Raw genomic sequence first — 12,897 nt, 5'->3', positions numbered from 1 at the left:
TGCCAGCCCTGGGTTGGGTCGCACAGGGGTCTCCTGCCATCCAGGTCACAGATAGCAGGCCCGGATGGCGGCAGAGCAAGCAGAATGGCGCTGTCCCATCCTGCCTGCAGTATGCAAATTAGCCGCCATCTTTGTTGGCTGCTGGCCGCCATCTTGGTCGGCAGTTAATTTGCATATCACCCTGATTAGCAAATGGGAAGCATGTCGGAGGTATGGTTAATTACCATGTTTGTCTATTATTAGATAGGAAATATATATATTATTGTTGATAGTATTACAGATGTCTCCCCTTCCTCCCCTTCCCTATCCTCCTCCTCCTAGCTCCTACCCACCCCCCTAGGTCTTCACCACCCTATTACCGTGTCCATAAGCTATGCATATAAGTATAGCTTTCAAGCGCTGTGGTTTACCTCTTCTCGTCCCCTCAATTCCCACATTAAGGTATGTCAGTCTGCTCCATGCTTTGGTTCTCATTTTGTTGGTCTAAACAGTTTATTCATTAGATTCCACAAATAAGTGAGATCATGTGATATTTGTCTTTCTCAGATTAGCTTATATCATTTAGCATAATAGTATCCGTGTCCATCTATGCTGTCCCAAAGGGTAAGACATCCCTCCTCTTTTTTACAGATGCATAGTATTTCATTGTGTACATGTCCCACAGCTTTTTAAAAAATATATATTTTTATTGATTTCAGAGAGGAAGGGAGAGCGATGGGGGGGAGAGAGAGAGAAACATCAATGGTGAGAGAGAATCACTGATTGGCTGCCTCCTGCATGCCCCACACTGGAGATCTAGTCCTCAACCTGGGCCTGTACCCCAACCAGGAATCAAACTGTGACCTCTGGTTCATAGGTTGATGTTCAACCACTGAGCCATGCTGATCGGCCCCCTAAACTTTTTTATCCATTCATCTACTGATGGGCACTTAGGCTGTTTCCAGATCTTAGCTATTGTAAATAACGCTTTTATGAACATAAGGGAGTGCATTGGTGTTTCAGGGGTTTTAGGGTATAGTTCTAGAAGTGGGATCACTGGGTCAAATGGAAGTTCCATTTTTCATTTTTTTAGGAAACCCCATACTGTTTTTCATAGTGGCTACACCAACCAGCACTCCCATCAGCAGTGAACTTATATTACCTTCTCCCTACATCCTCACCAGCACTTGTTTGATTTTTTGACAATAGTCATTCTGACAGGTGTGAGGTGATATCTCATTGTGGTATTAGTTTGCATTTCTCTGGTGATTAGTGACCTTGAGCATTTTTTCATACATCTCTTGGTCATTTGTATGTCCTTTGGAGAAATGTCTATTTAGGTCCTCTATGCCTATGATTTTTTATATTTCTATTCCTATTAACTAGCACAGGACCTAGTACATGGTAATGGCTTTATAAACATTTAATGGAAAAAAAAACTACATTCCTGCAGGTGGGCATTACAGGAACTTTACTCTTTGTGACATTTATTAAAACAAATTAAATTAGAACTATCTTCCCTAGAGATCATTAGGCCTCTACAGTTGAGTACATATTGTAAGCCATTTCTTCAAAAAAGTGCTCCAGAATAGGCTTGTGAAAAGATTTCATTTGTTTCAAATCACCAAGGAAAATAGCTGATATTCAAACTGTTAAAAAATGATTGACCATAGATATTGTAAAACACCATTCCTTTTTTACCTAGAGGGAATTATGCCATTCATAGTAATGGTCTAATTGATGTATACTCAATTTCTCCAACTAGATTTTTTACTCCATATAATGAAAAGGAAAATGCCTATTTCATTTTTCCCATTATAATTGAGGATAACACTAAAATAAGTAATAAATGTTATATAAGTAAACTGGGAAAACTGGAAAAAAATCAATCTAAACTATAAAGCTGCTGGGAAAACTACTTGGCATTGATCTTGGCAATGATTTGTGCATGTGATGCCAAAAGTGCAAGCAGCAAAACCAAAAATAAGCAAATAGGTCTATCAAACTAAAAAGTTTCTGTACGGCAAAAGAAATAATCTATACTAATAAAAGGGTAATATGCTAATTAGACCGGGAGACCTTCCAGGAGATCTTCCAGACGTCCTTCCGGACAATTAAGGGCAATCAGGCCAGAAGGGGAGGGCAGTTGGGGGTGAGCAGGCTGGCAGGGGAGCGGTTAGGAGCCAGCGGTCCTGGATTGTGAGAGGGATGTCTGACATCCCTGAGGGGTCTCAGATTGGAGAGGGTGCAGGCCGGGCTGAGGGACACCCCATCCCATGCATGAATTTTATGCACTGGGCCACTGGTCTATCTAATAAGAAATGAATATCCAAATATGTAAGAAACTCATACAATTCACAGAAAATAAAAACAACCAACAAACAATCCGATTAAAAAATGGGCAAAGGCCTTGAATAAACATTTTTCCAAAGAAGACATACAAATGCCAATAGGTACATGAAAAGGTACTCAACATCACAGTCATCAAGGAAATGCAAGTAAAGCCCACAATGAGATATTTTATACCTGTTAGAATGATTATTATAAAAAAGAAGAGAGGTAAGTGTTGGCAAGGCTATGGAGAAAAGAGAACCATTGTTCACTGTTGGTGGGAATATTTCCAGCTATCATGGAAAACGGTATGGAGATTCCTCAAAAATTTAAAAATAGAACTACCATATGATCCAGTCATTTCACATCTGGGTATATTTCTAAAGGAAATGAAAACACTACCTCAAAGAAGTATCAACAGCCAAGACATAGAAACAATCTAAGTGGCCATAAGTGAGTGAATGTATAAAGAAAATGTGGTATATATAATGCAATGGAATATTATTCAGTCATAAAAACAAATCCTGCCTTTTGTGATAACATGGAGAAAACTTGAAAGCATTATGCTAAGTGAAACAAGTCAGACAGACTAAAACAAATATTTCATGTTCTCACTTCTATGTAGATATAAACTCATACAAATAGAGAGTTGAATGGTTGTTGACTGGTGCTAAAGTTTATGGGAAATAGGAAAATGTTGGTAAACATCCCAGGTATAACATGAATAAATTCTGGGGATCTAATGAACAGCATGGTGACTATAATTAACACACACACAATGATTATGTGAGGGTATGGAAGTTTAACTAACCTCACTGTGGTAATCATTTGGCAATACATAAGTGCATCAAGTCATCGCATTGTAAACCTTAAACTTACATGTATTATATGTCAATATATCTCATTAATAAAGCTGGAGAAAATAAATACAGATGAAACAAGACTAATGTTGTTTGACTAGGAAAACAGAGTGACAATGGCTGAAGGCCCAACATCATTTTAGTCTGTGATTTTTAAAATGTCTAATAAGTAATATACTATAAACACTGGGAGTAAATATTCTAAAACTAGTGTGTTTGCAGTTAAAATCCAAATTTTATGAATACGTATGACAACAGATGTTATGAGAATTTCACAAAATTATTTGGGGCAAGGAGAGACACCTGAGTTAAACAGCTATGGATTCCATTAAAATATCAGAGGGGCTATAAAAGCCAGCTCCTATGAATACAATCTTATTAACGTAATAAAAACTACAGCCTTTCACACTTATTGCACAAATCTTCAGGTAAACAAAAATAGTTCACATGATCTGTAACAAGAAACAAACAAAAAAAGATGGCAAGTAAGAAATGAAAGTAATTAACAGGAAATTATGGGGAATGAATGAGATGGGTAATCGTGGAAGTCCATGTGATGATTGCAGGCAAACCCAGAGAACTCTCAAAATGTAGAAAACAAATTTATTATCGTAACAATCCTTAGAGAGAAGAAGCAAGGAAATGTTATCATACAATGAGACCTTTCACAGGAAAACTAGTCAAGGCTAAAAAAGAATCTTATAGTCCTATCTGTTTCCTGTCTGTGCTTTGTAAAATCCACCCCCACCATCCACCCCCAACCCAGATAGTGAACTCTGATAATGGTCTAACATTGGCTTTCAACAACAGTCCAACTGAAATGACTGGTGATAAGAGCATGCCTTTAGACACAATTATCAGTACCACATGCTCTAGAAACTACAACTCTGCATACAGCGCTGTTTCAGAGGCAGCTTTCTTTATCCTTTCCTGTCTTATCTTTTCCTCAGTCTTTCCCTGAAAAATTAACTTTTGAATATGTAAGCAAAATACTTAAGAGTAAAAGAATGAAATTTGATCTTCAAATGAGTAATCATCATGTTTTTTTGGCACACTTCATCCATTCACAGAATATCTCTTAATAAATGAAAATTGCCATTCTCTTCATGGCTAGCACATTCATTCATTAACTGAACAAACACCGATGCCTTCTGTACCCAAAGCACTATGCCAGACACATGGGACACAAATAATAAGTTCTAATTATTCTTTGATTATTCTCTTATCATAAAGGCAGTTCTTGAAGCCACAGTCTAGTAAGGGAAAACTCCATATTAATAAACAGGGGAAAAATGTAGAGAAGACTTGCTATACAATCTCTGGAAATATCTGGGAATCAATATATCAACCCTGTACTGCCTATCTCTAGACATTTTGTTATTTGAAAAAAAATAAAATCTCTAATTTGTTCAAGCATTGCACTTAAAGATTAAGTTATATATATAAAGTTATATAGTTTTACAAGTTTTGAAAAACACTTTTATTGTAGATATAACACAAATATAGAAAACCATAGAAATTAAATGCACAGCTTAGTGAATATGTTATAAACATGGGGAATGAATGAAATGAGTGATGGTGGGAGATGGTGAAACACTACCTAGATCAAGAAGAACTTTGCCCTTTTTTTGGCTTTTTTTCCAGCTACATATGAATTACAAAACAAGCAAACTTACTGTTGGCATTGGCTTACTATTCCACTGTACCCATATCAAAGGATAATTTAAAAAATTATAGAGTTTTAATTTTTCTGAAAATTAGGAATTGGTTTTGTTTAATCCTAATGAATCATTGCATGAGAAGGAAAGATTGATAAAGCAAACTTTAAATAAATATTTATAAAATCTTTATCATTTTACCTGTGCAGCTTGTCTCCTTCAAAGTTCTTAGATGTTTCTGGAGCCTATTATTACTAGATTCTACCATTGAAGTCTTTATAATGGGTCAGCAAAATAGGACACTACACCTTTGATTCTATTTAATAAAACAGATTCCAACTTCCAACACACTCTGTAGTAATTCAAAGATTACCACTTTCAGGGGAGAAGAGAAGAGTTTAGAGTTTGAACTATTGCGGGGAGGCAGATGTAAAGGCAGATGCTCTGGGCTTGGTATCACCAGCCATCTTTATTAGGATACTAGAAAACTCTACTTATGTTTTTTTAATTTTGTTTTATTGCTTAAAGTATTACAAAGAGTATTACATATGTCTCCTTCTACTTATGTTTAATCTCTTCTAAGGCTTTCTAAATTTGACTGATTGAAATAGCAGAAGAAGAATAAGGATGGAGTCACTAATGAAAAAGAAGTGGTAAGGTACAGAGCTGAACAAGGAGCAAAATTTGTGCAAGGAACTAAGAATTCTATGGAGAAGCAAGTATGAAACCCAGGGCAGAAAAGGTTATAACTGGAAAAAGACAAACACAGATGGGGAACAATGACAAAGGCTGAATCAAAGAGAGGGGGCACTCATGCGCAGTCATATATTAAGGGCAATTAAGTGGTAAAGTAATTGGGAATCTGACATGCTTACTGTTAAGTTACATTACTCCTGAAATGAAGCACAGAGCTGTCCAATGTACAGAGAGCACTTCTAGTGCCTCCCCCCAATTCTTTATCCTAGCCATTGGTCGGATAAGGATGACAAGATTTTTAGTTTCATCAGACAAAATTCTATAAAACTAATTCATCTAAGGAAAAGCAAAATACACTATCTTTTCATCTTTTAAAGCATAAGGAAAATATGTCTACTTTGGAAAAATCTAATTGACTCCAGAGTAAAAAGGACCTTGGTTAAAGTGTTTTGTGTTTTCTTTTTTTTAAAATAAGTATTAGCCATGTAATCATATATTTTACATATCAGGTATATAATGGTTTGCTTTTTATTTTCTTGATTCAGGTCAGGTGATGTGAGCTTCAAATAAATCTTTTTTTTGTTTTTGGTAGGTTTCCACAAGAGGAGTTTGAAAGTCGGAGCGCATACCCAACTGCTGGAACAGGAGAGCCACACTAGCGCCTGTGACAGGAAGACTGTCATGCAAAGGGGTCTGGATCAGCTGCCTATCTCCTGCGCCCAAGGAAAACAGCTTCTGCAGAATAGGGAAAACACATACAAACACATCAATGATTTCTTGCCAGACATTTTCTTAAGGTAAAAAAAAAAATCCCTTTGTTGTTCAGATTTTGAGCCAATGATGAACATATTAAGATCCAATTAATAGATGCAAAGGGTGATAACATAATTCAAAACATTCAAGTTACTCTGTGCCCAAGTGAATATGTACAAGAAAATCCAGTAGTTGAAAATTTAGTAACAATGAAATACAAAATCATTGCCAATCATACTTAACTGAAAAATAATAAAATGTTAAAGTCAACATTTATATGCCAATTATATCTCAATAAAACTGGGAAAAATAAGAGAAATATAATATGAACCATATATGTAATTTTAAAATTTCTAGCAGCCACAATAAACATTTTTTAAATTAAAAAATAAACAAAATAAAGTCAACAAAAATTCCACTAAAATAAAGGCCTATAAAACAATTACACTGCTTTAAAGGTTAGATTCAATTGTGACCAAACTCACATTTCAAATTCTACCTTTGGAGCACAAGTAGAAGAGTAAGGAAGGCAAAAAGGGGGACAAAAACTTAAAATAACAAAAGACACTAGGACACACAGAAGACCTTTAAAAAGGCAAAACACAGTGAAAAAAATGGTAATGTCTTTGTAAATAATCTTGGCCAGACTGAGGTTAAGTCATGTAATTTACATAAGAATAAGCAAATTAAGTGATCAACTAATCAATTCTAGGGCTTAAGAAAGAGTCTTTAAAAAAAACGTATGCTGCCTTAGGAACATTAAATCATAGAGCTGAGGTTCTTATTTTTATATTTCAGATACACCTATGATAATCTTAAAACAGACAGAAGATGAAAATCACATGACCACTTTGAGAAAGTTTTGTTAGTAAAAGAACTTAATTTAATTTCTCATTTGAGGCTCAATCTATGGCAAAATCCTGGGGAAAATTTCAGGTATAGATTATACTTTTCAAAGATCTGTGAATTTGGATCATGCTCAATATTGCTATTATTAAAGATAGCAAACTGAAATAACAAAAATAAACCCTTTCAAATTTAAATGTAAGCTATTCTATTAAAGATTACACACAACACTCAAAATCGCTTTAGGACCACATATAATTACTGTTATTCAGGGAAATGAATTAATGATTCTATTCAAAAGTAATTATAAGATTACAAAAAACTGTTTTGAAAATTTTCTTAATGTTATCTAATTTTTTCACTCAAAATTTTCTGATTTAATTAAATGAGGTATAACTATATAGAGGAATAAAAGGAGTGTAAAGAACACATTTTAAAAGTTCACTTTAAAAAGTATATTCCCAAGAAAATGTAAACTGGAGTTCAAGTTACACAAAATATGACTTCTAATTATGCTATGTGAAAGGTGACCCCTGTGTTAAAATTAACCTCATGACCCAAGAAAAGAATGGAATCTTGGGTCTTTAGAAGGCAGACCATAGGGACAATGCTTAACTAAACTAAAATCCTCTTTAAAATGAAAATATTTAAAGAATTCTTTTTTCCCCCCTTTCTTCACAAATTAAATTAACTGAGAGAGAGGATAAGAGAAACAGGCACTCGCCACTACCTTTTTTATTCAATTTACCTGAGACCCTCCAGCCGCTGGGACAAGGCACGCACACAGGTTTGCAATGAGACTTTCCAAAGAGACATTCAGACTGTCCACATATACAGTGTAGATCAAACCCAGGCAAGCCTGCAAAGGGAGATGCATGCAGTTAGCTCATGAAAAGAGTAGGCACTACAAATAAATTGCTGTGACATCTGCCCCTAGGACAATTTCTCTTTGAACCTAGCAGAACACATTGGACAGTGACCATGAAATAAATTTTAAGCAGCAAATGTTATTAAGTTTATTAAGTTTTCCTCCAGAACCAGAACCTCTAAATGAGATTTTGACAGGAGCTTATAAAAAGCAGAAATCCATCATTTGTAAAACAGGTGTTTGTGCTGAGATAACCACTCTAGCAAATTTGTGGGTCTTAAAACTGTTGTTGTGTGTGGGTTCTTTTTTGGTCTCAACTTATTTTGCAAAACATCAAATTTCAAGATAAACATTTAGAAATTTTATCTTGTTTTGTGATTCTTATAAGTTCAGAACATTTATTCTACATAACAATGTAACTTATATGAATTATTATAAAAAGAAAAAAATAGAGACAAGATATGATTAACACTTTAAACTCAGAAGGAAGTAGGTGATAAAAAGGAAGACAAAGTGCAATCTTTATGATTCTTTCAGCGTATTAAATGTTGTAACTCCAAAACATTATTATTTGTTAGGAATCACCTCACTGTCATTGAAATACTGACACCAAGTTAATTTTTCTAAAATATATATAATCTCAACAATATGAAAAAGTATGCCAGAAATTATGATTAATTTCCCAAATCCTTGGGAACTTTTTGGGTATAATTTATATTTCCAAAGAACTATAATTTTGGCCAAAACCGGTTTGGCTCAGTGGATAGAGCGTCGGCCTGCGGACTGAAAGGTCCCGGGTTCGATTCCGGTCAAGGGCATGTACCTGGGTTGCGGGCACATCCCCAGTGGGAGATGTGCAGGAGGCAGCTGATCGATGTCTCTCTCTCTCTCATCGATGTTTCTAACTCTCTATCTCTCTCCCTTCCTCTCTGTAAAAAATCAATAAAATATATTTAAAAAAAAAAAAAAAGAACTATAATTTTGGACCATGGTAACATTACTAAAACTAAAGGTAGCAACTGAAATACGAAAAAAATAAGCCCTCTTCTTTCAAATCCTACATATATTTATATCTAAATTAAAACCTGTTCTTACATTTGAAAATTCTGAGTGTCTAGAAAGCAAAATATCTGAAAGTTAAAAATATTCTAAAGCTATTTTGGCAAGGATAGGATCAGAACTATTTGAAAACAAAAATACCCCTCCTCTTCATTTCAACCTGGATTAAACAAAAGAAGGTGAATAAAAATACACAAGGTAGTTATATTACTAATGTATTTTAAATATGCTACAGGTAATCAAATTATTTCTTTAAGATATATACAATTTGGAGACAGTAAAAATGTTTTGGAAAAAAGCACTACATTTTTTTTTAGCACTACATTCTTAAAACTTAAATAGTCACATTAACTTCCTCAGTTATTTATTTCATCCAATATGAAAATATGTCTGCTGTTAACAGTAATTTTATTGACAAATTCCCACATCAATTTATTTTAGCTATAAAGATGTTTTAAATACTAAGAACTTGTTACCATGGCTCAAAACAGATTTATACAATAATGTATGTCAATGATGACAATGAGGAGCTCTTTACCCTAAAAATTTCTGGATAATATAATCTGGATACCAGCACCAGGCTTTTGGGAGCAAACACTTCTGCAGGCTGAATTAAACCAGTCACTTCCACTTCACCTTCAATCTCTTCCTTCTTTGTTCCCTAGAAAAAGAGGTACCATAATCAACTCAGAATTTCCTAGGTTTATAACTCACAAAAGAAAGATATATACACTTCCATATAATTTACAAAATCCAAATTTAATTCAAAAAATTTATAATATAGTTTACAAAACTGAAACTAAAAATAAAGAGCATACTTTGAAAGGCATCAAAATTATAAATCAGGACACACTTATTTCATTTTTGAAAAGCTCCAAATATATACCACAACTTTATTTGAGCATCTGGTTTCTGTGTGAGGTACCAGTAATAAAAGGTAAATTAGACATATTCAACTTACTTAAATAGCAATTCCAAAACTAAAAAGTACATTCATTTAAATGGAAAGTCAGCATAATGATCTCCAGTTCCATCCATGCCATTGCAAATGGCAAGAATTCCTTCTTCTTTTTACAGCAGCTTAGTATTCCATTGTGTAGATATAATACAGTTTTTTAATCCACTCATCTGCTGATGGGCACTTAGGCTGCTTCCAAATCTTAGCTATGGTAAATTATGCTGCTATGAACATAGCTAAATAAGCCCATCAGAGAAAGATAAATATCACATGATCTCACTCATTTGTGGAATATAATGAACAACATAAGCTGATGGAACAAAAACAGATCCAGAGACAGAGAAGCATCGATCAGACCATCAAACCTCAGAGGGAAGGTAGGGGAGGGTGGGGGTAAGGGAGAGAGATCAACCAAAGGACTTGTATGCATGCATATAAGCATAACCAATGGACACATACAACAGGGGTGTGAGAGTATGGGGGGGGGGATGGAGAATAAGGACACATATGCAATACCTTAATCATAAAGAAAAAAATAGAAATAATTTTAAAAAATAAATGGAAAGTCAATTTTCAAGAAAAATCTGTTTTAGAAGTCAGGCACTAATTTTAATTTCTGTTTTCCTGCTTGTCTAAATCTTTCAAACAAAAATGATATTCATTTAGAATTCCAAGGCTTGCAGAATGCTCCATGCTCTCGGAAGTAAAGCACAATCAGCTCTAAATTCCTTTTGGCCCTAAGCAACAAAGTTGATTTTTTAAAAAGAAAGAATATTTTTATACACAAAACTAATTCCAGAATGAGCTTCATGCCTCTGAACTGTACATTTAAAAATGGTTAAAATGGCAAAATTTTGTCATATATATTCTAGCACAATAAAAACATGTAAAATAAAAAAATTAGTTTCAATGACTAAATATTATTTGTTAATGAAATAAACTTTGAACAATATTATTCTCATTTATTAATAAACATTTCCTGTGCACCTATTGTTCCATAATACTATATAAAGTACTATAAAAGTTTTAAACAAAAAATAAGACAAAGAAGTAAAACATTCAGATTTCTAGATGGTACTATAAGATGTAAGGACATTTTTTCTAACTAGAATCCTCTTTTCTTTCCTTTCCAATAATCAAAGGTCAGCTTAAAATGTATCTTCCTTCCTGAAGCCTTTCCTTGACTGATTTTTCTCTTACTCTAATTCCTGGTACAGTTCAGCAACATATCACATTTGGTTATACTTATTACTCCTGCCAAACCTCTCCCCAAAATGCCATATCCAACTTGACATCTCCACTTGAATAACTAACAGGTATCTCAAACATGGAAATCATAGCTTCAATCTTTCTCACCCAAATTCCACTCCTCCTGCAGTATTCCCTATCTCAGTTATTGAAAATCCTATTTTTCCATTTAGCAAATCAAAAATCCTGATTCCCCTTTCTTTCATATCCTATTTCCAAACTGCTAGCAAATCCTAATTTCTCACCCTCTCCACTGCTACCACCATACTGTGAGCCACCATCATTGCTTGTCTGGATTATGGTAACAGCCTCCCTCAGTCTGCTCTACTCCTTAGCTCCACTTTGCTTCCCTGCTGCTCCTTAAACATGCTGGGCATCCTCCCAACTAAGGGTCGTAAGCATTTGTTCCTTATTCCTTTGCTTGGAATACTCTTTCCACCAATATGCCAATGACTAATTCTGTCATCTCCATTAGGTCTTTATTCAAGGGACATCTGCTCTTTAAGCCTTTGCTGGCACCCTCCTTGAAACTGCTAGGCCCTAACACTCCCTATCCACTTCCTTGCTTTATTTTCATCCATGGCACTTGTTATGTTACCATCCACTATATTATCCATTTCATTTATTTTGTGTTTTGCTCCATGAAGACCAGGATTTCTGTCTAGTTTCTTCCCTGGTAATTTCCCACTTCCTAAAACAAGAGCTGAGCACATAGTTGATACTTATTTACTCAATGCAGATATCCAAGGGGGGAACTATCCATTTAGTTTTTATATGTGTGATATGGTCCATATGCTTTTGAAAGATTTTCATTTGCTACAAAGCAAAAGCTAAAATTAGGTTGCTTGCTTTCTGGAATCCTTACAAATAATAAAAATGTGATGAATATAAATTTACCCAAGATTTCCACACCTAATTAATCATATTCTTCATGGATTACTAATAAATTTGAAATGACAAAAGAATGACTGAAATTCTTGAAAGAGATAAAGCTATCCACATTTTTATGAGATTGTGATAAATGCCCCAGAGTAACATTAGAAGTCAGCTTGAGTAAGTAGATAACCATTTCAAATAAATGACCAGTAACCTACCTTAACCAAAACACAAAACAGAATGCATCGGTCATCTCTTAAAGCTTAATTTAGTTCTCTAAGTAGAACAGTTATTAACAAGAAAGAAGATCCAATATAATTTAAATCAGTGTTTATATCCTTTTAGTACAGACGTTGACCTTTACTTTGTAAATGGGCCATAAATCATAATATGTTGTTATTCTAAATTCCAATAGCTCTCATACAATACATCTTAAGTTTGGAGAAAAATTCATTTTTTTTTCAAAGCAAAATGTACTGCTATGATAAAAAAAAAATTTAAACCTCTAAACAGTTGATCAAAATAAAGTTTGTTTTAGGAGATGATAACATGGTGTTTTTTATCAGATTTTTCTATTAACTTATCATGGAGGCAGGGGTGGGGTACCTTTTTTCTGCCAAGGGCCATTTGGATATTATAACATCATTTTCGAGCCATAAAAAATTATCAAATTAAAAATTAGCCTGCTATTTTTGGTCAAACATTTAATTCACTCACTCCTAATGCCTTCGTAGGGCCAGACCAAATGATTTAATGGGCCTTATG

At 34.4% G+C, this 12,897-nt stretch overlaps 1 protein-coding gene across 1 annotated transcript in view; it reads right to left on the bottom strand.

Annotated features, from left to right (window-relative positions):
• Positions 1–12,897, bottom strand: part of SBF2 (SET binding factor 2) — a 314,832-nt gene that overhangs the window by 170,833 nt on the left and 131,102 nt on the right. Inside the window, exons 4-6 of the mRNA XM_015563741.1 lie at positions 9,589–9,711; positions 7,872–7,982; positions 6,154–6,259 (exon numbers count right to left, since the gene is read on the bottom strand). Of these exons, the coding sequence (XP_015419227.1) occupies positions 6,154–6,259; positions 7,872–7,982; positions 9,589–9,711 (340 nt within the window). The remainder of the gene's footprint in view (positions 1–6,153; positions 6,260–7,871; positions 7,983–9,588; positions 9,712–12,897) is intronic.

The sequence above is a fragment of the Myotis davidii genome, unplaced genomic scaffold (genome assembly GCF_000327345.1).
Source record: "Myotis davidii unplaced genomic scaffold, ASM32734v1 scaffold118, whole genome shotgun sequence".
NCBI lineage: Eukaryota > Metazoa > Chordata > Mammalia > Chiroptera > Vespertilionidae > Myotis > Myotis davidii.
The sequence above is the reverse complement of the archived record's forward strand: the minus strand, read 5'-3'. Positions and strand labels throughout refer to the sequence as shown.